The sequence below is a fragment of the Perca flavescens genome, chromosome 7, assembly GCF_004354835.1.
Source record: "Perca flavescens isolate YP-PL-M2 chromosome 7, PFLA_1.0, whole genome shotgun sequence".
NCBI classification, from domain to species: domain Eukaryota; kingdom Metazoa; phylum Chordata; class Actinopteri; order Perciformes; family Percidae; genus Perca; species Perca flavescens.
Genome location: NC_041337.1, coordinates 31,006,958 through 31,034,094, shown reverse-complemented (window position 1 = coordinate 31,034,094; position 27,137 = coordinate 31,006,958). Strand labels below are relative to the sequence as shown.

The 27,137-nt window shown below is 42.9% G+C and overlaps 1 protein-coding gene across 1 annotated transcript in view; it reads left to right on the top strand.

Annotated features, from left to right (window-relative positions):
- The window catches only part of klhdc8b (kelch domain containing 8B), a 151,807-nt gene that overhangs the window by 83,477 nt on the left and 41,193 nt on the right, over nt 1-27,137 (top strand). The window contains exons 2-3 of the mRNA XM_028583609.1: nt 6,276-6,440; nt 17,709-17,933. Of these exons, the coding sequence (XP_028439410.1) occupies nt 6,276-6,440; nt 17,709-17,933 (390 nt within the window). The remainder of the gene's footprint in view (nt 1-6,275; nt 6,441-17,708; nt 17,934-27,137) is intronic.

Below are 27,137 nucleotides of genomic sequence, written 5' to 3'. Positions count from 1 at the left end.
ACAGGTTATCACTAAACAAATGTTTCCAAAGTGGACAAAGCCCTTAGAAGAAGAAAAAAAAACTATTAAACTTTTAAAACAAAACTGAATGGGTTATTAATCTTTAGAAAGGGCTAAGCTGTGTTTTAACATACTCCAACGGGTGAATGGACAAGGGACATCAAAGTGAAAATCAGGGATGAAATATACTTTTTTTTGTCAGCATTACATAAGGCTGGTCTGAGAGCTCTGCCTTAAAGAGACAGAAAAGCAAAATGTGACAACTTGAAGGAAGAGGAGTAAAAGACAGACTGAAAAGCTAAATATTCATTACTAGTTGGTTATTTGATTTTTACTCATGTATTGATACTTTAACTTATCATCGTCTCTTTTTCTTTTCCCTTTTTTGTTTAGCAGAAACGTGATTTCATGCAGTGTGCACAGGATTTATTATTATTATTATTTTCAAGGGAACATACATTACTCTAATCTTACTGTGATGATTGGTTGTTTGAAAAAAGTATCTAAAGTAACACTTAACTTAATAATATAGCCAAAAGAAATCTTGCTTCCTTCGCAGTTCCAGGGGGAAAAGCATCCAATACCAGCTGAAGGCTGCATTGGGGAGGATGCAAATGGATAAGTAGTAATGAAAAGAGAGATGAGAGAGAAGGATAAAAGGATATAATGATAGGCAAGAGAAGAAAGGGACGTGTGAAGTCAATTAAACCGAATGGAAGGAAAAGGGATTGAAAATGATGAAAGAAAAGTAAAAGTAGCAGTGAGAGGAGGATCCCCCCCCTCCCCTCCCCTCCCCCTCCCCCAATTGCGCAAAAAAAAAAAAAAAAAGACAAAATGATGAGGGCCAGGCAGTAGGGTGTCAACAAGAAAGAGACACAAAGACAGAGAGTGATGAAAGATGTTGGGCTGTAGAGGAATCAAAGCCGCAATCAGAGTTTGTCCATCAGCGTTACGAAAGGACAAAGAAATAAAACTTAAGTAACTAATGTGTAATAAGTCCCATACACTACTACATTTGCACTTTTGTGCGTCATTGTTTTTTGATGATTGTTCAGTACAGGGCGTTATGTGCACATTCTGTCCAGAAACCTTATTCATGTTATCACTAAGCTCCAGGTAGAGACTCAGTACTGGTCTGCCTTTGATTGGTGACAGATTTTGTTCACAAAGCACCAACCTGCCAAACAGCCACCCCATAATAAGAGTCTGTATGTTACGCTGTGGTTGCCATGGAGTCTCCCGGGGTGACGGGCAGAGAATAGAGCATGGTTTCCTTAATTAGAGGCGATTGCATCCGATCAGACCGCGGCTGGGCCAAAAGTCGCTTAGTTTCTTTGATAAAAAAACGGATACGTTATGATAATGGTGTGCCACTGTGTTTTATTGCCTTATCCTTGACTGATGTTAAAATCTACCATGTTTGAAGAAGAATATTACCTGTAAATAAAAACGTAGATTTAATGCTCTGTTTCTTTCTAAATAAAAGACACAAGAGGAGTAATGTCTGCACTGTATAACTTTTGACAGTAAATTTACAGTTATATACTGGCAGCGGCTTCACCAGTAAACTACTGTTTATTTACAGTAAGTATACTGTAAATACTTTTCCTCTCCCAGAATTCCTTGCCATTTACAGTTTGATCTTGTATAACATTAAACAGTTACAGAACAGTTAGATACTGTAAGATTTCAGCTGCAAATTTACATCAAAAGTTTACAGCGTGCATTCTTCCTCCAACAACCTCCAACGATGAGTCAAACTTCCTGCCTGAGAGACAGACAAAAAGACAGGCGGATTGGTGTCGCGTCAGCGGTAATATGAACACTGTACCGGTCTGTCGTGATGAAGTTGTATCTTCCACCCCTAACCTACAGTATGCTCAGAAGCTCTGGGCAATGACAGAAAGGATCAAGTTAAATTAGTTTCCTTCTCAGTGTGGTTGGGCTAACCCTTAAGTGTGATTTATGGTTCTGCGGAGGCTCCACGCAGAGCTTTCACCGTAGCCTATAAGTGGCCTGATGTTTATATCTGTGCGTTGGTGTGTGCGTCGATCTCTTTAGGAGAATTGTGTGTGTGTGTGTGTGTGTGTGTGTGTGTGTGTGTGTGTGTGTGTGTGTGTGTGTGTGTGTGTGTGTGTGTGTGTGTGTGTGTATATGTGTGTGTGGGGAGCAGTGGTGTAGTCTACGTGATACGCAGGTATTACCACTAAGAAAGCTCCAGGATTTCCTTATACCCACCTAAAAATGCCCAATGCAACAACATACTTTCCATTATATTTTTGATATATTTTGAATTGTCATCTGTGGTTTTCTTCTACACAAAATAAAGGTATTTCCACCGTAAATTGGTTCATAAAAGTGTATCCAAGTAATAATAAGGAAATGAAGTCGTTAAAACTTCCATGGGGAGGACACCCAGACCCCCCACTATGATATGGCCCCCCCTCCCCCAAAGGCAGATTCTGGCCTATATATATATATATATATATATATATATACACGTATATATATACGTATATATACAGTACAGTATACCTACGAGAATACATTAGACTACACCACTGGTGGCGGAGTGTGTGGTAGAGTGAGTGAGAGAGTGACAGGGATTATTTTCGGTGAGAAAACCGACTGTAGAGTCATAGTGAGAGAAACAAAGTGTCTCCCCTGTGCTTTCTGACCATGGTCAGAAATCTGTAGCAGGAAAAGTGAACCCTCTCCTTGATTTCATGTTGTTTATGGAGAAGGAGAACCAGGAAATGAGTTGGGGGAAATGCAAAGCTACCAAGCCACGGCTGAGCAGACCAGTCACAGTTGTGGTCTGCGTCACCGCGACGTGTAGTTGCTTTGTTTGAGAGGTGCGCGTCAGGCTATGGCGTAGGGTCCAGCGTAGGGTCAGTATCTCCACTTACCTACGTACATACCCACGGCGTCGATTTCACGCAGAAGCATAAATTGGCCTTTAGTGACAGAGTGAGAAGCTCAGACAGTATGGACTCGAAAGCATTTCTGTGTCTGCATTTGTTTCATTTGCAGTTATATGTGACGTGTTGTCAAAGGGGTGCTGATGTTTTCCTCGTCTGCTTGTGTTGTGTCTGTTTGCTTGTGTTTTTCTCAAATTGCTGTTGAGCTCTCTCAGCCTCTGTACTTTTGCCATTAGATTGAAACTACAATTCTGTAACTTTCATCCTATATTTGCCTATACATTCACTATTACATGAGCGGAATTTTACACAAGTAATTTCAATTTGAATCTGTGTTGATCTCTTTTAGTTATGATGTATCGGCACTATGTGCAATCAGGTGTACCCCTTTGTCAACTGGGTATATTGTAATGTAATGTATTAGTGTTAATAAACAGTGTTTGAACATGTGCACTAGGTGGAAACTTGGATGGAAAAAAACGGGTCTTGGTGGTTCAAATATATTCCTTTTGCACCTTGATAGTGATCAATGTGAATGAAAATAATGCACAGTACTGCTACGTTTTAGAAATTATTAAAATAAGAGAATGTTTTAAGCTTTCTTTTCCTAGAATATATTTGGATCAATGTGTAATATAGCATGAGAGAGTTGGAGCTTGTCACATCTTGTGATTTATTGGCTTATAAAAGCCAAAACTGCCCCATAGAACACATTTATAAGAAAACTTTTCCAAGCTTTCCTCTGGGCACGTAAATTGTTTTTTTTTCTAACTCTAATCTCAGTGCAAACAGGTTCTTATTTCATTGTACATTGAAATGCTTATCATGCTGCTCACACAGGAGCTTTTGGAAGTGTAAAAGCAATTTAGTCTGACAGATGTCTTGACAGTTATTGTGCTGTTTTGAATCGGTTCATGCACAGACACACATCCGTGAAATAGTTTCCTATATGATAGATGTTATGGAAGTTTCCTTTGCAGCAGGGGGGGAAATTTCAGAGTTTAGTAAATTGAAACAAATAAGACAGACTGAGACTAAAACCAAGTTGGGTTTTTGTATTTTATTAAAAAAGATATATTTGCAAATAGGATCAACATGATTTCACAAAAGGCCGCAGCCCAGTGTGGAGTCAGTTTCTCCCATGAGTGAACAGAAACACCAGGCTTTTATGCATCTTCAGAGTGACAGCACATACACACTTGGATTATTATGACGCTACAATTTTGACAGGCAATCTGATACACATGAAGACAATCAGAGAAATGCAAGAGACATCTTGGAGTCATCTCACCTCCTCCTCCCTGTATGACTTTCACCCCCCCGTTACATCTTAACTGGCATGAGAAAACTAGAGATAGTTTTAGCGTGACCTTGTACCTTTATCGGTTCAGGCTCACATAATGTTCCAGACTGGATGTCTCACAAAGTTAGAATCAAAATCTGCATGTGGGAATGAGATAGACTCTTTCAGCATTTGTGAGAGCAGTAAAGTAGAAAATTAACATAAAAATATAAGGAATTGTGCTTAAATGTAATTTTGCCATTACATAGACACTTACTGATATATATATACACACACACACACACACACACACACACACACACACACACACACACACACACACACACACACACACAAGTTGCCAGAAATGCAAAACCCTTTAAATTGTCACTGCAGCAGTGTGGCAATTTAGTGGTGATTTAGAAAAATCTGTTTTTATTGTTTACATCATTTTAGGGTAGGAAGTACAAATGATAAAAAGTATTTTGCAACACATTCTCATGAACAGGTTTGTAGGATAAGTTGCCAGCACCCACTGTCATTTAGAATGACACCTATACAATTATAATAATACCTTTTCATTAAGCTGTACACTAAATGTTCTCACAAGCATTCATGGTCCCCAGAAGATGAAGCCTACTGACTTTGGTGATCACCTGAATCTTCCTCCATGAGGTTGATATTTGTTGTTTTTTACTCTGCTTTATGGATTATCATGCAATGTGATAAAGACATTAGTGATCTTAGTGAAGTGGGTAATCCCAGACTTTTAAATCTAACATATTATCATGTCAAAATTTTGATTTGACCAATACTTTGGTTTATCTAACAGTTTGGCTTTCTTTAAAATGACCATTACAGCCTCACAGAGCCAGTATTGTAGACTCTCCTTACGCATTATAAAGGGGATCTCACCATAAGCAAATCAAAAGTCATTTTATCGATTCCCCACTGGTGAAAATACAACTGAGGCTAAATGGAGGGGCATATACAGTATAAAGCTCCTATTTATAGATAGATCATTACAGCACCAGACATGCTTACACTGTATCTGGTGCTGCTCAACCCACTTAGCTCCCTGGTGATTTGAAGACATTTGTATTTTAACAAGCCAAGGAGTATTTGAATATTTTCCTCCATCACTGCCTCGCCCCCGCCTCTCTACGTGGATGCATTGCGACACGCTCTGTGGGAGGGAAGTGTCCGTGCTGCGTCATTTATTTTATGTGCAACAGTCAAATTGGATTTACTCAGTCATAACTGCTAAACTGTGTTGAGCTGCATTCCGAGTGACAGATTTATTATTGCTTTATTCTTCGCAGTTTAAGTCACAGCTCTGTGTATCTGTCATCTGTCTGGGTGACTGAGACGCTCACCCTCTCCCTCTCTCCCTCCATCTCTCTCTCTTTCTCCCTCAGATTTAGGTTGTCACAACTTTCAGAGTGCCAATGCGCTGTTATTGTGGTATGACCTCTCTTGTCCTCTCCTCTCCATGTATTTCCGCTCCTCTACTGTCCTTTCCTTTCCTTTCCTGTCCCCTCCTTGTGTTTCTTCTCTTTTCTTCTCTTCTCTTCTCTTCTCTTCTCTTCTCTTCTCTTCTCTTCCAGGATCCTTTCATTCCCTCTCCAGTATTTCAGCAGGAGCACCCGGTTTGCTTGCTCAGCACTCTTCTTCTCTCTTTTCCTTGCCTCTCTGTATATTCTAATGACACTGCAGTGGTTGGGGACGTTTGCAGTGTTCTTGTGAAAAAGTTTTTGAAAGGGTCATCTGGAAACTTCTCAGACCGAAGGGCATTAATATTTCAAGTTGTCTGGATGACTGTGGACAGATGAGACGGATAGCAGACATGACAGCTAGATCAGCAATGACAGGACAAAAGGGAACTGCGATGCATCACTTTCCCTGGCTGTTGGAGAGGTGTTGGCACCTTCATTCACCTCACATTATCATGTCAACAAGCTTGAGAGCAAATGTCTGTTGACTACATTGTTGCACCAAGAAAGTAGATTATAATACGGTCTGTAAAAGCTGTTAATATACAGTGTGGGACTCTCTTGTATGTCTCTGTGCAGATGGAAAGGTGTATGCGCTGGGAGGTATGGGAACCGACACAACGCCACAGGCCCTGGTGAGGGTTTATGACGCGGAGAAGGACCAATGGCAGCCGATGACCTCCATGCCCACGCCGCGGTACGGAGCCACGCCCTTCGTAATTGGAAATAAAATCTACATGATGGGTATGAAACAAGATCTCATCATCTAATTTCTCTTTTTTTGTATCTCTTCATTGCTCAATGTTGAATTCACCAACACTTTCCATCCCAGTGCTTCCCAGACCTTGCACACAAATATATAGGAAAATAAGGTCCAGGTTAAAAAAAACAAAAATGAAATTAGCCTTTAGTGAAATAATATGGGCCCTTTCTCATCACTCAGAAAAAATGAAGTAAACAGCTGCTGTGCAGATTTGTATAAATAAACAATCCGCTTAAAATAGATAATGATAATGACATATTGGAAAGTGTCTCAATCCTCAGGCTTTGTTGCTTCTGATAAATTAGGTAATGTGCAGACATTTGGTACAAAATTGGCCCCTTTCTATGGAAATGAACCTTAATGCAAAAACTGTCAAATTCACAAAGCTCTGTGCTAATAGCCACATGCAGTTATAGTGAAATTATTAGCATGTTCTGATAGTTGGTGGTAACTGAAGCGAGTTTATAAGCGGTGTCCTCTGCTTCAAATCATGCCATCTTCTTTTATACAGTCTGAAGGTGTGCGTTTCAATACACAAACAGCGCTGACAGACTGGGATATTAAATCTCACCGTCACATTTAAATTCCTTCTCTGATGTTTTGAGAATGTCTCTGCACCTCGTCAGTCATGGCCTGTTTGCGCTGTAACATCGTGAGCGCAATACCTTTTGTGAATCGGACCTTGAGATGGGGCAGATTGCGGTTGCAAGTCACGTGCAATTCATGGTGCTATCAGCTGCCACAATCCATGCTTTGTGAATTCACCCCTCAGTGCTTATGTAGAGTAGATAAAGGGATTGTGACTGCAAGTTGTAGTTGTTCCAGTCTGTCTTAGACACTCTGTTTTAGGCTGTTTCTCCTATGCAGCAAACACACCTACTGAACTGTGTGTTTACAGTTGTGCGAGTGATTTCAACATAAGCTTTTCAGCTTTGTGACTTTATCTGCCTGGCGGTTTTTAGAGCTGTGAAAGGAACTGATGGAAAGACAAAAAATGTGTCTCTCAGCTCCGAGGAATCTTACTGTCTTGGTACAATATCGATCAGAAGGATAGAGTTGCAGTTAAAAGCTGCTCTGTAGGAGAGAGAAAGAAATGTGTTTGCAGTGCAGATCCTGTGTTTTGTTTATTCCTACAGAGCACGGTTGACATCCAGTCGTTTTCCAGCCATGATTAGAGGTTTCTACATTTGTTCTCATTTTGTCTCTTTGGAGGACTGTTACTGCTCACTGACACTTGGTCAAAATGTCACACCAGTGCTGCGAGAGAAAATGTAATCTTACCGCAGAAGCGTTTTGCAAAGAGATGACACGCTACACGCTACCAGCAGCAACGCATTCAGCACAAAGTAGCTGTGACCTCCTGAGAGCAGGAGCTTCCCATAGCAATGTTTTTTCTCCAACGCTCCACCAGAGGGGTAGAAAAACTCTGTGCAGGGGCCGACAGAGCTAGACACACTGCGGACACGCAGCACAAGCAGGCGGAGAAAACATATTCATAAATTTGGCAACACGTAGTCAGCTTTTAGAAATACTACAAATACTGAAAACACAAGCAAATTGAAGTAGGTGGAATGCAATTGAGTTTATTTCCTCAAGCACTGTACTTAAGTGCAATCTTTTTTAGATCGTTTTATATTTTATTGATAATAAACAGGTAAACTTTCAATAATAAGACAGGTTTAGACTTTTAAAAACATCAAAAAACCTTTTACCTCACGAATACAGAACGAACATCCCCACCCTCCCCCATCCCTTGGCGGCCCCCTTGCCAACCATCTCTCGACCTCTCCAAGAAATGAAAAGAAAACAATACAAACATACAGGTATAATATCTAACATGATAAAAATGAGTCAAATACATTCATGCTGCACTCTTTCTTTAACCAAGGTGTAAGCTTCATCCCATGCGTGTAGAGTTTTCCGACTAGCTCCATGTACCCGAGCCACAGATCTCTCTATCATAACTATGTCTAGAAAAGAGTTGGCCCACTGCTGCCATGACAATGTGTGAGGCGGTTGCCATCGCAAAGCCAACATTTTCTTTGCTCCAGTGAGACCAGCCCATAGTATACGCTTCTGCTGTAGAGACAATTCTAAGGCAGAGTCATCATTAAGTAAAAGCAAGGTCGGTGACAGTGGAATATTAACTCCAAGCAGATCACTAAAAGTGAGACATATATGTCTCCAAAAGGCAAACGCATTGGGACACTCCCAAAACATATGTATAAATGACCCTGAGACATCAAGTGTACATAAGTCACAATTAGGAGATGGGATGACTCGGGATTAGTCGAGCGGGTGTAAGGGCGGGACCTCAATACCGCGGCTCCACCGCCCAATCACTACTGCGCAGACTCTGGCTCCGAAATTACAAGATGGCTGCGTCCGTAACCAGGATATTTTAGCTTCCCTTTTTTTCTGTAGGAGGAAGTGGGGACTCACCCTCCATCTTTACAGTCTATGTTACATACAGACATATGGTTGCACTTTTGATTCATAATAATACCTGTCATGTCTCAAGTCTTACATGGGAGATTGTGGGGGTTCTTTTCCTGGCTACTTCCGACGGTGAAATTAAAATCTCATGGACTATCGCATAATAAAGAAAATTAAAAAGTGAAGCTGAGTGCACATGGCCTCAGCTTTGTTCCTGACCTAGCTTAGCATTAAAGGAAGTACATTCTGTTCTGTTTAAGGACTCATATGACCTCTGCAGCCCCATGCAAGTTTAGAGTGGTGTCCTAGAAAACAATATGTGTGCATCATCAGTGGAGTTAGTTAGTGTTCTCTGAAATGAACGCCAAAATAAAAATAAGAAAACATGATGCAGAAAAAAAAGCAGCTTGCCCTTAAAGGTCCCATGACATGGTACTCTTTGGATGCTTTTATATAGACCTTAGTGGTCCCCTAATACTGTATCTGAAGTCTCTTTCCCGAAATTCAGCCTTGGTGCAGAATTACATTAATGGATGTGCCATTTGTGCAAGGTGGAGGGTGGGGGTGTGGCCTTGACCAACTGCCACTTTGCTTGTTTGAAAGCCATGATGTCTCTCTCTCTCATTGGTGGGCCAAATTCTCTGGGCGGGCAAAGCAGAGAAAGGGGAGGTAACCTTTCCCCTTATGACCTCATAAGCGGAAGATTCCAGATCGGCCCATCTGAGCTTTCATTTTCTCAAAGGCAGAGCAGGATACCCAGGGCTCGGTTTACACCTATCGCCATTTCTAGCCACTAGGGGACCATAGGCAGGCTGGGGGAACTCATATTAATGTTAAAAAACCTCATAAAGTGAAATTTCCATGCCATGGGACCTTTAAATGCAAACATCCGTAACTTATCTGTAGAGCACGCTACATTACAAAGATGTGTGAATGATGCCTGGGAAATGCATAGTCAGAGAAGGATGCCTGGACACAACACAACACACACACAAATACACACATGGGAGTTTAATCCAATTATATCACATAACTCACAGTTATGAGCAATGTGCAAACAGAATAATGTGATACTCTTCGTCTTATAACTGGAAACCTATTTATCTCTCTCTTTCTCGCTCTGTCATGTTGTGTTAATGTAATGCTTGTTTACTTGCTGTGCTTGAAAAGTTAATCATTCTTTGTAAGTGTGTGCTGCTTCTTCAGCTGCTGCTGCTGCTGGTATATGGCGTAACTCATCAGGCTTCATACTGCTATGCAATTCTGTGTGTGTGTGTGTGTGTGTGTGTGTGTGTGTGTGTGTGTGTGTGTGTGTTTGTGTTTGTGTACACGCTTTGAATTAAGGATTTTGTTGCAGTGTCAGGGCTGGTAATAGACACACATGTGCCACTGAAAAGAGACTCATTCCCCATAAAACCACAGCTTTCCACCATGTCCAGACTGAACAAACAACATACAATTATGCAATGTGTTAATTAATAAGCTTTACATGTGCTGGTAGACATATTTCTAAACTTTTGACACAGCCAGGCTTGCTGTTCCACTATTCAGCACTTAGGCTATATGCCTATCACTTGCCTCTAGAGGTATCAATCTTCTCCTCTAAAAGTTGGCAAGAAGGCAAATATTGCTATTTATTTTTTAGGAGTGTCCAATTAGATAACAGCTAACCAAAATAGCTTAAACATGTTTTTTTCAGATACATAACATTACGCTAATTTGAAAATAGTACATAATATATGCAGTTTATTGGCTTTTCTTCAGCATGTAAATGTGATTTTGTCTCTGTCATTTCCGTTAATTATACATTTTAGACAGATGACTTATCAGTGCTGAGCTGAGTTTTTGAAACTGACTTATTACATCAGTGAATTCTCACAGTCAGTGGTGCAGCACAGTTTCTTTTTTTATGCAGTTTCTGTGAAGTATTGAGGTAATAAATTCAATGTCCAATCTCAGAAAATTGTATACTACAGAATATGTCTACTGCATATTATACATTCTATTTCTGTGTGGACTTGTAATGTAGGGTTAGTACTCTGTATACTGAACACATTTATATGATAATCAGCAGACCTTTAAGCCCAGAATGTTCCTCTTTCTCTCACAACTCTCCGACTATAATGCTTCCCACTCAGTTCAACTCTTTGTCTCGCTTCTGCCATCGATCTCCATGCCACCCTGCCTACTCCAGTTGACCCTCTTCCACTTTCTTCTCTCACTCCTCCACATTCTCCTCTCCTCCCTGTATTACTTTTACACAATGTCTCTGTGTCATTGTCTCCCTTTCCATTTTCAGTTCCCATTCCGCCTCTTTTTTTTCTTTACCGTCTGTTTCTGTATTCTTCTCTCACAGTACTTTGCTTTCTTTCCCTGTCTTTGTCAACACCCCTCACACATTTTCCCTATTGCTGGATAATGTTTTTTTATTTTATTTTTTTAAATACAATAAAAGTACCCTTAATGTGATAACAATACCAATAGAGTACTTAATTTGCCAACTTTTATTTTATTCGGGTGTGACATGATTTTATGATAAAATCTAAAGGAAAACAGTTGGAACTCCATCCATCCATCCATCTTCGTCCGCTTATCCGGTGTCGGGTCGCGGGGGGAGCAGCTCCAGCAGGGGACCCCAAACTTCCCTTTCCCGAGCAACATTAACCAGCTCCGACTGGGGATCGAGGCGTTCCCAGGCCAGGTTGGAGATATAATCCCTCCACCTAGTCCTGGGTCTTCCCCGAGGCCTCCTCCCAGCTGGACGTGCCTGGAACACCTCCCTAGGGAGGCGCCCAGGGGGCATCCTTACCAGATGCCCGAACCACCTCAACTGGCTCCTTTCGACGCAAAGGAGCAGCGGCTCTACTCCGAGCTCCTCACGGATGACTGAGCTTCTCACCCTATCTCTAAGGGAGACACCAGCCACCCTCCTGAGGAAACCCATTTCAGCCGCTTGTACCCTGGATCTCGTTCTTTCGGTCATGACCCAGCCTTCATGACCATAGGTGAGGGTAGGAACGAAAACTGACCGGTAGATCGAGAGCTTTGCCTTCTGGCTAAGCTCTCTTTTTCGTCCAACGGTGCGATAGATTGAATGCAATACCGCACCCGCTGCGCCGATTCTCCGACCAATCTCCCGCTCCATTGTCCCCTCACTCGCGAACACAACCCCAAGGTACTTGAACTCCTTCACTTGGGGTAAGGACTCATTCCCTACCTGGAGAAGGCATTCCATCGGTTTCCTGCTGAGAACCATGGCCTCAGATTTAGAGGTGCTGATCCTCATCCCAACCGCTTCACACTCGGTTGCGAACCGATCCAGTGAGTGCTGAAGGTCGCAGGCCGATGATGCCATCAGGACCACATCATCTGCAAAGAGCAGCGATGAGATCCCCAGCCCACCAAACTGCAACCCCTCCCCACCCCGACTACGCCTCGATATCCTGTCCATAAATACTACAAACAGGATTGGTGACAAAGCGCAGCCCTGGCGGAGGCCAACCCTCACCTGAAACGAGTCCGACTTACTACCGAGAACCCGGACACAGCTCTCGCTTTGGTTGTACAGAGATTGGATGGCCCTGAGAAGAGACCCCCTCACCCCATACTCCCGCAGCACCTCCCACAGTATCTCCTGGGGGACCCGGTCATACGCCTTCTCCAAATCCACAAAACACATGTAGACCGGTTGGGCATACTCCCAGGCTCCCTCCAGGATCCTTGCGAGAGTGAAGAGCTGGTCCGTTGTTCCACGACCAGGACGGAATCCGCATTGTTCCTCCTCAACCCGAGGTTCGACTACAGTTGGAACTGTTTAGGATTTTTGCAAAATTTGCCTGATTAAACTAAGCCTTATAGCGAAGGCTATATTGTAGGGAAAGAGACATACTTCCACTCTTGTTTTGGGTAACAAGAGTACAAAGTCACATGTTCCTGCGGGGCCCATGGTGGATGAGATGGTAAAGAAATATGGTCCTGCCTGTTTAAAAATGTTTTTTTATTGTTTTTAACTGCTCTTTAATGTTTTATGTAAAGCACTTTGAATTGCCCTGTTGCTGAAATGTGCTATACAAATAAAGCTGCCTTGCCTTGCTTTCTTCTACTTCATTTGATACATAAATGAATGGAAGCATCAGGTTGTGTAAAATACCACCACCACTCCTCCACATCAAATGATTTTTGCAGAAAAACATTTAGAAAGAAAAAATTTTTTTTTAAAACATGTATTAAATAACTGTACAAAAGTGTACAATGAATCATGGTTTGACTGGAGAAGTTTTGATGCTACTCGGTACTGGGTTATTTTTGGTCGATACCTGGCAAGGACCAAGCAAGAAAGGCAGGACAAAGGCATAAAAAAAAATCTATGTATTTCAAATTTTGTTAATATAACATCCAATCCAATCCACTTTATTTATATATCACAATTTAAAAAAACAACAAGGTTACCAAAGTGCTTCACAGAGAAAACATATAAAACAAAAAGCAACAACAAAATAAATAAATTAACACTAACAATGACAGCGACAACGAAGACCACAGCAGCTCTCACGGTGAATCAAAAGCCAGGGAATAAAAATATGTAACATAACATAATAAACTCAACAAAATAACTAGAAAAGAAAGGGCCCAAACTTAAGAGGTTAAGTAATAAATAAACTATGTTGCCTAACCAAACGGTCCTGAGTTCTAAATAGGCTCATTGGAGATGAGCCAGGTCTGCGCAGAATTGATCACCAGCAATCGCTGCCCAATGCATACCGGTTAGATTTTTGTCGACCTGATCCCGACTTGCTCTGACGTCATGCACACGTAGGCAACGGTAACCTCACGAGATCAAGGCAGCCGCAGGTTTGAGACGCAGGAGACGCCTGGCTCTCAGCTGATCTAACAAACAGCTGATTGGTTCAGAATCAACTCAACATGATGACATTTTATATAAACTTTTTATTGTTTTTGAATTGGAGGGATTTTTATTCCTATTTGTCTGATTTAAAGGCTTATTCTGTACATAACACATATAGTGTGGCTGATAGTTAAATTTAGAAGTCAGAGAGACTAAATCTGCTCAGATTACAGATCATCTAGTCTGTTGTTTATTAACATCAGCAACAGTTTGCATGTAGTGCATTTTGAAAGCTACTCTCTCATAATAAAACAACTGTAGACTGCGTACAAGCTGATTTATTAGTTTGTCTGATAACATTTTATTAAATCGGAATCGGACCTAACATGATGTGAGTGTTTCTGTGACTTCCTGTTAAGCCTGAAGGGTGCTGGAAACTGTCCGACTTGTCACCACCCCTTGCTGCTGCCGCATGCTCTCATCCACTTTACAGGCGAGGTGCAGTTGATCTCGAACGAGGCAATTGACACACAAGGGTTTATAGACCCCCTTATACATGGACTACCCTACCCACAGATCAACGGGAAACTTGACTGATGACAACATTAAAACATCTAACGCACTTAACTAACACCAAAGTACTTTTCCTCTTCGGTCCACCTACAGGTTGGAAGCGGAATTGTCCATTACCATTCTAAATCAAACTACAGATCCGCTACCCGATCTGGCAAACTTGCATAGTGCGGTTTTAGCCGAAAAAGGGCCGCAAAGCGAATGCAGGAGTGCCGTTCACCCTGTTACAAGTTAATGAACCACTGAAACATGTTTGGCCCTTGATGTGATTCTTATATTCCAGTGTGGCCCTTAGTGGAGTTGAGTTTGGCAACCCTGCCTTAAAAGATATCAAGTACTGATACCCAGCCCTATCAGCACTAGGGTTGGGTACTGATAACTGGTTCCACTATGGAACGATTAGAACACAAATTTCGGTTCCACTTAATGTGTCGACCGAAATATTTTCCCTCTGTCGCTCCGAAATGGACGTAAAAATATCACAATTTCTCTGTAGTCTACCGTTACCTAGCTACCGTAAATGTAGGCTACTTTTAAAATGCCATGTTTTCCCTCTGGGCTCACCAAAACCGACATAAAAGCATGTTAACCACCCTGAGCCGAGGAAACCGAGCGCAGTCGATAGATTTGTGCCTTTCCGTTGATACCACGAATCAGCGAGACAACGGACAGAGCTTTCCACCGAGCCCGGCCATGGACAGTTGGGGCCCGGTGTGTTCTTCAACAACAATAAAAACTCTGTTTTACCCGGCAGTGGTAAAGTACCGCTGCCTGATGGCGACGCTGGAGAGACGGCTAGGGCGCAGTACAGTATCCCGGGGATCTTGCACTTCCTGCAGCATGAATGGACTGGTTCTGGTTACTAGGCTAGCTTGTTAGCTTTAGCTCAGGAGTGAAAGGAGCTCAAGAATCGGTTTAGGAATCAGTTAGGAATCGGAATCGCTTTAAAAGTACCGGTTCGGCATCGGAATTGTAAAAATCCAAACGGTATCTAACCGGTACTGGCAGCACTGGCCTCTACCTTCTCTATCATTCACATTTTTACTGCCGCTATTTCACCACTTTACCTTTCCCTTGTTGTTATATTTTACAAAGTTAAGTTGTGATTTGTGAAAGTAAACAACTTGTAGGCATCCCAAGGGAGTATCCTGCTGCTGTGCTCTGCTTTCAGTCTTTCAGTTCTAAAATGTGGTCCCAGCGCTGGCCTGCAAGCTTGCCAACCATTGACATAAATGCCAAGGAAACTTTGTGTCAGGAGCAAGGGATTAAAAAGCAATGAAAACGAATGGGAAAAGGAAATGGAAAACAAAGCACAGTGTCACACAGAACATTTGTATTTGCACGTCTGTGGCTCTATTTATATAAATGCTAATAGTCCTGGAAATGTATTCCATGCAGATGATCTTTATGATACTTCAGAAACTGGGGTGGAATGTAACTAAGTACAATTACTCAAGTACTGTACTTGAGTACAAATTTTAGGTACTTGTACTTTACTTTTCATGCCACTTTGTACTTCTACTCCACTAAATTTACATATAAATATTGTATTTTTTATTCCACTAAATTAATCTGACCACTTTAGTTACTAGTTACTTTACAAATTAAGATTTTTGCACACAAAACACATGTAGTTTACACAATATTGTGTTTTATTATAAATCAAACTATCCAACAATATAACGTATGTACAGCTGAAATGATTAGACCATTAAACACTTTTGGTGTTTATTGTTGTTTGACAGAACTGTTTTCATCGTTTCCAGTTTCTAAAATGTAAGGATTTTTCTGCATTGAGTATTTTTACTTTTAATGCTTTAAGTACATTTTCCTGATGATACTTACGTACAAATACTTCTTCCACTACTGTACCGAAAGTATTTGTTGCTGGTAATCAAAACCCGCCAGCGGGTTTGAAAAAGCATGTTTTGTTTAAAAGATCGCCAAAGAAAAACCACTTACCCTATAAAGAAGCTGAAAAAAAAAAACAAATTGTTTGTCGGATTCTCAAAATTCCGATTGTCCCGTCTCAACAAAATCACAGAGACTAGGTAAACAAAAAGCTCCAAAGTTAGGCCAAAAACCCACTTAGTGGATAAAAAACTCACAAAGAACATTGTAAAACTTCAAGCATTTGCTTGATCAAGCTGTAAATTGCACAACATTCTATGTGTTGTCCCCAAGGGGGTAAGCCTCTCTCCACAACGCGTACCTCCTATGGCGCCATTTTGATACTAACAAGCACTCACCCGCTGTTAGCATGCCATTGATTGCCATTCATTTTGACGTCACTTTGACAGCGAATAACTTTACATCTGAAGCGTTTAAAGACTTTATTTGTTCAATGTTTATTTCTAAAGAAACACGACAGCGTATAAAAGGCTCCATTACCTCGTATCTCATGTCATGGCTGCGTAGCAGATATTTTTGTAAAAATAGGCTAACGATTGTGTCATTACCACACGACTTACTGTCGCATAGTAGAGGAATTACCGTATAGTACAGGAAAAGGTTGCAGGCAGTTTCGACTTCCATTAGCTGTTTAAGTTTAATTACTGATGTTAACTAGCATTTTAGTTAGCAATAATTAGCCTGTGCCCATGTTATCTCCTTACATATACCTACACTCTCCGTCTCTGCAAGATTGGGAATGATTGAGATTTCTCTCTAACAGAAGACTTGAAACTTTCAGACAGGTTGATCACATCTACGTCATCAAGCAAGATCTGTTGGTCCATTTCTCTTACTGTCTATGGTTGAGGCATGGTCATGTGATGAAAATTCATCCAATCCGTGACTGAGACTGCAAGCCTAAGCACCAAAACACAGCGCAACCTAGTTGTATACAGTGGTGGAAGAAGTATACAGATCCTTTACTTCAGTAAAAGTACTAATACCACACTGTAAAAATGTTATAACTTATTCTTTGTATGAATGATGTAGAGCCAAAATTATTTTTCCCTGTATTGTATATACATGTGTTCCCTTAGGGAGATGTTGAATTATCTGATTCAATTGTTTTTCTATTTAAAAAGGTCAAATAAATCTAACTTATCTTTTTCAATTTTTTTATGTTTTATGCCATTATAACGTTGTTATACAGCTCAAAAGACATTTAGGAGCGATTTCTACCTCTAGCCATGGTTGTGCTTGTTAATTTGAGATGCCAGACTTGCGTGAAAAATGAGCTCACATTGAGTAATGTGACAGGAGCAAAAAACGCTCAAAAATGGCTTGGGTTTCAGACATGGCCGTGTGTAACTAAATCAAGTGATCTAACAGGTTATTACAGCATCATATTTCCAGTAGATTTTAACATAATAAGCTCTGTGGACATGCCAAGCCCCGATATCATCAGAAATGCGTTTTGACCCTGAATTTGAACTCCCCTCAGGTGGTCGTCAGGGAAAGATGCCGGTGACGGCGCTCGAGGCTTTTGACCTGGATATGAAGAGCTGGACACGTTACTCCTGCATCCCGAGCCGGAGGGCCTTTTCCTGCTGCGCTACCAATGAGCGAAGCCTCTTCAGCCTGGGGGGCCTCCAGCAGCCGGGGCCGCATAACTTCTACTCCAGGCCTCACTTTGTCAGTACCATGGAGGAGTATGATCTGGATCAAGGTAAGTGGTGACCTACAAATACATTTAACTGCTACTTTTAAAGCAGGATACAAGAGTGGACTGCCCATCTGGAGTACCCAGAGCTTTCCGGGCGGGGGCGTGGGGGGGCTGATGCAAAAACCAAAAAATGGTTTCAGGGTTACTGACTGAAGAACAGTTTTTTTTTTTTTTAAAGGGAAAATGCATTATCCAATGCTACCCAGACCCGTGTCCACCCAGGTGTCATGTTTCCGATCGGAGCTAGAGCCAATAAATACCCGGGAGTGAATGCCGATTGTAATCTTTCTCACTAAAGACAAAAGCTAGATGACAGTGAGGTTTTTTTGTCCACTGGGAAAGTGGCTTTAGTTTATTCATGTGAATCCATGAGAATAGAGAAGCTGCTTTATATGCAGCCCAAAGGAATTGTTGGTTGGGTTCCTCCCAATGTATGCAATTCTGCCCTGAAGCACTTTGAATGGAGTGAGAACATGATCTGTTCTGTGCTCATAATCCAACCCAAACACAGGAAGATTATGCATTAGTTAAGTCAGATCATATCAATGCTGATGCTGATGGAGAAATTCCTTTCCTGCACCAGATTTCAGTGAGAGAAACACTCCGACAAGGCTTTTTGCTGAAGCGTTATGGTTTGCATAAATCTTACTGCATAAAAGATAACTGAACAAATGCATTGATGCAATATGGGTAATGTGTCGGCTGATTAGGTTGAGGCAAACACATCAGTTGTTCTAAATCTGTGATTTATCTGAGTGATTTCAACTGTAACCCGTACTCGTAGCTTGTACTATTAAGCTGCATGTTGCTGCACTGTGAAGGTTTAGAACTCAAGATGAATCATTACCTTGAGAACAGGATGATTTGGGTTGTGATAAGCTTTCATTAGCCCACGTTGTTATTTTGTTATACATTCGCTGCAAATCCCATTTCAAGCAAAAATAACAGAGTGTGCCTCCATCAGATTAGGCTGTAGTTATGTTATTAAAAAGACATCTGATATTCCAAATAGGTTTCAGCAGCTCTGTGAAAAGGTACAGTCTTTTTAAGAGAGACAGAGGAGAGAAGTGTCCCTCGTGCTATGAATTGTAAGTAGATTTTAGGGGATTATTGTGGTTTTCCTTTATGTTACTCAGCAAGTAGGCTAAAGGGTGAATCAACACTGAGGCTTCTAGTGTGATGGTGGAAGGGTTAAACATAGACAGCATGACAGCAGCGATAACGATAACAATATAAAAAGTATTTCTGTTGTAGTTATATTTAACACTAAGTTTATGGTATCAATAAAATGTTATAGTGACGTATATACAGCGTAATTAGTAGAGTTGTACCAATACTGATACCAGTATCGGAAATGCCTCCGATACTGCCTAAAATGTAATATCAATAAAATGTTATAGTGACGTATATACAGCGTAATTAGTAGAGTTGTACCAATACCGATACCAGTATCGGAAATGCCTCCGATACTGCCTAAAATGTAATATCAATAAAATGTTATAGTGACGTATATACAGCGTAATTAGTAGAGTTGTACCAATACCGATACCAGTATCGGAAATGCCTCCGATACTGCCTAAAATATAAAAAAACGAGCAGAAACTGATTCTTCCCATTGACAGTTGATGGAAACAACTGCTTTGGCAGCGGAGAAAGGCACACAGACAGTTTCAGTAAGAAGCACAGGTATGGCTGCTCTGCTGGAGCAACTGTTACCAAAGTGCCTGCCTTTGTCAAGTTTCAATAGTTTAATTGACAGGATATTGAGTGATGTAGATACAAAGATGGTGCACTGACTCACTGTCATAACTGGAAACATCTATGCAGCAGCAGCTGCAGATTCCACAGGCATGGTAACACTGCAGGTATGCTGCAGGTATGTTGAGTGCATTATCAGAGAGAATAATGCGCTTATATATGAGCGCATTAATCTCTCTGATTCACCCTTTCGTGATCTCTGTGTTGTGTTCTTGCAACAGATGAGACAGGAGACAGTGCTGGATTTCCGACGCTTTACTCTGTGTCCTCTGTGGTTTCAACATAAAAGACAGAACGTCACTTGTGTGGTAGCTACATCTGCTTAGATACCCTGACAAAAGAGCCGAATGTATGCGGTTAACGTAGAACTACGGAGTTGTCTTTTAACGTTACTCTAATATGCTGACAGGCTTGCCTAGCAAAGGCCTTAGCAGCGGCCTTAGCAACGATCTTAGCTTGCTAGCGTTAGCCGTCTATCTAATCACAGAACTAATTGAAAAACTTTAGATGGCGAATTCAAACCACTATATAAATCACACCGGACAAATCGGACATTACATATGACAATACCTTAGTTTGTTCACGTTCAAATTACAATTAATATCTCTTATAAACTTTTATCAACGGAGTTTAAAGGCTCTGAACACCCACACGTGTTTCCAGTTAATCTGGTTTGTTAGGGCCTTTACCCAGGACTGTGTGGGTGTGTATAGACTGATTGATTGACATCTTCCTGAGTCACCTGTTAGCTTTGTTGCACTATTAGGGCAGGACAAATGACACCATTATCATTCTTATTGGTAGATGGAGATTTGTGACCTAATAAATTCCCATCTAAACTCTGCCCTGCCTTCAACCTGAGCAGATGTCTAATCTGCCACAACTGAAAACACCTGTGTGAGTGTTCAGAGGCTTTAACTAATCAATGACCTACCTCCGGTCATATCAGTAACGGCTCTGACCGGAGCGTGCACGCACGTACCTTCGTCACCACACGCACGCATGCATGCACGCACGCACGTGTGTGTTTTGTTGCCTCACAACCTGGAATAAACATGGATTTTTTGAGCATTTGCATCATTTAATTTACAGAACGTGCCCACAACTCTCCGTGAACCATCACCTTATCGTGGTGGAGAGGTTTGTGTGTCTCTGTGAACCTGAGGGCTGTGTTGTCTGGAGCTGTGTGCTCCTGGTAGGGTCTCCCAAGGCAAAGTGGTCTCAGGTGAGGGGCCAGACAAAGAATGGTTCAAAAACCCCAATGAATAAACGAAGTAGAGATGGAGTGACCCTGCCCGGAGGAAACCCGGGGCCCCCGTCTGGAGCCAGGCCCAGATGGCGGGCTCGTCGGCGAGCGCCTGGTGGCCGGGTTTGCCACCGAGCCCGGCCGGGCACAGCCCGAAAAAGCTACGTGGCTCCCATCTCTCCACCCCATGGGCCCACCACCTGTGGGAGGAACCGCTGGGGTCGGGTCCGTTGTCACACGGGTGGCAGTGAAGGTCAGGGGCCTCGACGGGCCAGACCTGGGCAGCAGACGCTGGCTCTGGGGACGTGGAACGTCACCTCTCTGTGGGGGAAGGAGCCGGAACTGGTGCGGGAGGTGGAGCGCTACCGGTTAGATCTGGTGGGGCTTACCTCTACGCATAGTTTCGGTTCTGGAACCATACTCCTGGATAGGGGTTGGACTCTTTTCTTCTCCGGAGTTGCCCAGGGTGTGAGGCGCCGGGCAGGTGTGGGGATACTCACAAGCCCCCGGCTGAGCGCCGCTACGTTGGAGTTTACCCGGTGGGACGAGAGGGTCGCCTCCCACGCCTGCGGGTTGTGGGGGAAAACTCTGACTGTTGTTTGTGCATATGCACCAAACAGGAGTTCGGAGTATTCGGCCTTCTTGGAGACCTTGACTGGAGTCCTGCATGGGGCTCCAGTGGGGGACTCCATTGTTCTGCTGGGGGACTTCAACGCGCACATGGGCAATGATGGAGACACATGGAGGCGTGATTTGGAGGAACGGCCTCCCTGATCTAAACCAGAGTGGTTGTTTGTTGTTGGACTTCTGTGCTAGTCATGGATTGTCTATAACAAACACCATGTTCGAACATAGGGATGCTCATAAGTGTACTTGGTACCAGAGCACCCTAGGCCAAAGGTCAATGATCGATTTTATAATCGTTTCATCTGATCTGAGGCCGTGTGTTTTGGACACTCGGGTGAAGAGAGGGGCGGAGCTGTCAACTGATCACCATCTGGTGGTGAGTCGGATCAGGGGGTGGGGGAAGACTCTGGACAGACCTGGTAAGCCCAAACGGGTAGTGCGGGTAAATTGGGAACGTCTGGAGGAGGCCCCTGTCCGACAGACTTTCAACTCACACCTCCGGCGGAGCTTTTCGTGCATCCCTGTGGAGGCTGGGGGCATTGAACCCGAGTGGACAATGTTCAAAGTTTCCCTTGCTGAAGCTGTGGCGAGGAGCTGTGGTCTTAGGGTCTTAGGTGCCTCAAGGGGTGGTAACCCACGAACACCGTGGTGGACAATGGTGGTCAGGGAAGCCGTCCGACTGAAGAAGGAGTCTTTCCGGGATATGTTATCCCAGAGGACTCCGGAGGCGGTTGCAGGGTACCGAAGGGCCCGAAGGGCTGCAGCCTCTGCCGTGAAAGAGGCAAAGCAGCGGGTGTGGGAGAAGTTTAGAGAAGACATGGAGAAGGACTTTCGGTCGGCACCAAGGTGCTTCTGGAAAACTGTTCGCTACCTCAGGAGGGGGAAGCGGGGAACCATCCAAGCTGTGTACAGTAAGGATGGGACACTGTTGACCTCAACTGAGGAGGTAATAGGGCGATGGAAGGAGCACTTTGAGGAACTCCTGAATCCGACTAATACGCTGTCTATGTTAGAGGCAGAGCTGGAGGATGATGGGGTATCATTGTCAATTTCCCAGGCGGAGGTCACTGATGTAGTCAAACAACTCCACAGTGGCAAAGCCCCGGGGATTGATGAGATCCGTCCAGAAATGCTCAAGGCTCTGGGTGTGGAGGGTCTGTCCTGGTTGACACGCCTCTTCAACATTGCGTGAAAGTCTGGGACGGTGCCAAAGGAGTGGCAGACCGGGGTGGTGGTTCCCCTGAGGACCAGAGGGTGTGTGCCAATTACAGGGGTATCACACTTCTCAGCCTCCCCGGTAAAGTCTACTCCAAGGTGCTAGAAAGGAGGGTTTGGCCGATAGTCGAACCTCGGGTTGAGGAGGAACAATGCGGATTCCGTCCTGGTCGTGGAACAACGGACCAGATCTTTACTCTCGCAAGGATCCTGGAGGGAGCCTGGGAGTATGCCCAACCGGTCTACATGTGTTTTGTGGATCTGGAAAAGGCGTATGACCGGGTCCCCCAGGAGATACTGTGGGAGGTGCTGCGGGAGTATGGGGTGAGGAGGTCTCTTCTCAGGGCCATCCAATCTCTGTACAACCAAAGCGAAAGCTGTGTCCGGGTTCTCGGCAGTAAGTCGGACTCGTTTCAGGTGAGGGTTGGCCTCCGCCAGGGCTGCGCTTTGTCACCAATCCTGTTTGTAGTATTTATGGACAGGATATCGAGGCGTAGTCGGGGTGGAGAGGGGTTGCAGTTCGGTGGGCTGGGGATCTCATCGCTGCTCTTTGCAGATGATGTGGTCCTGATGGCATAATCGGCCTGTGACCTTCAGCACTCACTAGATCGGTTTGCAGCCGAGTGTGAAGCAGTTGGGATGAGGATCAGCACCTCTAAATCTGAGGCCATGGTTCTCAGCAGGAAACCGATGGAGTGCCTACTCCAGGTAGGGAATGAGTCCTTACCCCAAGTGAAGGAGTTCAAGTATCTTGGGGTTTTGTTCGCGATTGAGGGGACAATGGAGCGGGAGATTGGTCGGAGAATTGGCGCAGCGAGTGCGGTATTACATTCAATTTATCGCACCGTTGTGACGAAAAGAGAGCTGAGCCAGAAGGCAAAGCTCTCGATCTACCGGTCAGTTTTCGTTCCTACCCTCACCTATGGTCATGAAGGCTGGGTCATGACCGAAAGAACAAGATCCAGGGTACAAGCGGCCGAAATGGGTTTCCTCAGGAGGGTGGCTGGCGTCTCCCTTAGAGATAGGGTGAGAAGCTCAGTCATCCGTGAGGAGCTCGGCGTAGAGCCGCTGCTCCTTCGCGTCGAAAGGAGCCAGTTGAGGTGGTTCGGGCATCTGGTAAGGATGCCCCCTGGGCGCCTCCCTAGGGTTCCAGGCACGTCCAGCTGGGAGGAGGCCTCGGGGAAGACCCAGGACTAGGTGGAGGGATTATATCTCCAACCTGGCCTGGGAACGCCTCGGTATCCCCCAGTCGGAGCTGGTTAATGTTGCTCGGGAAAGGGAAGTTTGGGGTCCCCTGCTGGAGCTGCTCCCCCCGCGACCCGATACCGGATAACCGGACGAAGATGGATGGATGGATGCCCACAACTTTGAAGATGTTTTTATTTCTTTTTATTGTGAAGCAAACAACAAATAGGACAAAATAACAGAAAAAGTCAATGTGCATAACTATGGTCATATCTCTGACCAGTTTTCCAGTCCCAGCTGCTGAAAAACATCCCCACAGGATGATGCTGCCACCGCCATGTTTCACTGTGGGGATGGTGTTCTTTGGGTGACGTGATGTGACGTGTTGGGTTTATGCCAGACAGTGTTTTTTTACGCACATGCCAATTTTCAGTTTTTTATTTCTAAAAATAGTTTTATGTATATATTTTTCTCATTTCACTTCACCAACTTAGACTATTGTGTTCTGATCCATCACATAAAATTCAGATTAAAAAAACATTGAACTAAAGGCTGTAATGTAACAAAATAGGTAAAAAGCCAAGGGGGGGTGAATAATTTTGCAAGGCACTGTATAACACAATATCAAAGAGTGCACCAGAAACATAATATCATAATATGATTCATCCTACAATAATAATGAAGTACCATTGGAAGGGTGTAGAAGTCTTTAAAACATTGATTTTATACACTTATCATAAACTAGGGTAATACAAACACCACCATGAATAAAAACTGATGTCAACATGCCTCCACACATTCCAATGTGTGGGCATGCAGCAAAATGCTGTATGTGAGTGCACACTTGAAGGTGAGTGTGAAGTATGCATGATGGATGAATGAAAAAAAGGGGCTGTCTACATGACGGACAATTTGTAAAAGTGTATTTTACATCTAATAAAGCTTAGACAGAAACTTTTCAATCCACCAGAACCTAAATGCTAGGTCACCTAAATGTCACTGAAACTGTGATTATTCATAGTCTGATAGATACATAGATAGATACCCTTTGTTCAAAGCTCTGTACAATGAGTCGTGATTTGATTCAGCTTGAGTGCAATTTAAAGGTGGCAGAAAGAAAAGAAAACTGAATTTGGACTTGAAGAAAAGCATGAAGAGAAAGCTAATAAGATTCAAAGTGTGTTCGAGGCTCAGCAGACAGTAATCCATTTGATGAGGGAGCAGTTTTCTAACTTTCCGTAACAGGGCTGTAGCTAACAATTATTTGCAGCACTTTATCCACTGACATTCTGGGCTTTACTGTTATGAATTAAGGGGCATGGAGTGCAATGAAGTGTGCCATGCCCAGGGAATACCAGCACTCTTTTAGCAATGTTGTAGCCAGAGGCACATGCTGCAGCTAGCTACGGAAGAATACATGATCAGACATTGTAGTGGGTAGAGGTGTAATGATACATCGATCTGATCGATATATATTAATTCAGTGATCAACAATCCAATATCATCGATGCAATTGGGAAATATTAACACATATCGTCATCTTTAAGGTGCGCCTTTGTTTTGAATTTCCCATTTTATATTATTTATATAAAAAGTGGTTTGTTTTCATGTAAATGTCTGGAATAGCTAAGTAATAACATTGTAAAATCATATTTTAGTTGCTTTTTATAAATTGATATGATTGTAACTGATAGTTTTAAATGCGAGTGAAGAAACGCGTCTGAAATGCTTGTGGCCGAGACACCGGGAAAGATGGTTTAACATGTTTGCATTGTCACTGTTAACATGTTGCCATGCTAGCATTAGCATTTAGTAGAGCCTCACAGAGCAACAAGCATGGCTGTAGACTCTTAGTCTTATTTTTTGGGAGTGAATTAAGGCAAAAGAAATGAAAATAAAAGCTCCACTGAACATTTGTCAAGACTTAAGACTTAAGAATAAGGCTGCAATTTGTATGTCGATCAATAATGAAAGTCATTAGGACATTTACCATTTGGCATCCAGATATTAATGGGAAAAGGGTTGACACACACACAGACACACACACACAGTAGAACGTGCCAAATGACTCAGACTCTGGCACAGCTAGGTGAAAGAGGATGATTAGATATTCTACAAATTATGATTTAGCTGTTCATTGCTGGATGAATGGATTAAACCACAAAAAAGATATTAGGTGGCTACCTTGCGTGCGTGTGTGCGTGTGACGTACAGACAGAATGGAAAGAGTTTCAGTGTGTACAGATATGGGGATTATTTGGTTGCTCACCCGTGAAGAGATCCCCCCCTCTGAGTGTTCAGCACTGTGTGTGTGTGTGTGTGTGTATGTGTGTGTGTGTGTGTGGCATTTATGTGTAAAATCAAGTCTATCCACCCACATTAACAATGCATCCTTTGACACCCCCCTGCGCCTGTCAGCTTAACATTCGATTCATCCTTTTGCTTATGTGAGTCCTCTCAGTCAGGTTTAATGTGTTTGGCTTTAAAGGATAATGGCCCTCTTCTCAACTATCAGGTCTCATTCTCACTTCACCTTTGAGAGGGGGCCCGGACTTGACTGCATCGCCTGTATGTGGTTTAGGTGTGAACGCAGCATTGTTACAGGCCATGTATGGCATGGCAGTGATGTTAAAGCTTGAGCCATACGGACTAAAAGCCAATTTTGGTGTTTCTTCTTAAATCGGTCTCGTTCCCCTAATTTAAAGTCCTCCACCACTCAAAATTGTGTTCCTTATGTTCACGTCCCTTACAATGTATTACGTTGACAATCTTTACAAAGTTTGTCACTAGAGAGAGGTGTTTTCACATTCCTCTCCTGAAGGGAGAGATGTCTGTTCCCTTCCCCGAAATTTGAGATTCAAACGTATCCCAGGCAAGCTTGATTAGGTAATCCGTAAACCAATTGCTGTTTTATATGCAAAAGCAGGCAAAGAAAGCTAAAACCTCCAGCACAGAGCGGACTGTCAGTACAGAGAGCGAAATCAATCAAAACGCGTCATCAAAGCTGTTAGCCACCGCAAGCTGTTAGCCACCGCAAGCTACAAACTAACATGCTAACACGCTAACACACAACATAAATAAATCAAAGATACTAACTACACTAACCATTCATTCCTGTCTGCTTGTCACCAATTTTAGTGCACAACTGACTTTTCATCTGAGTCTGGGTCTGACTG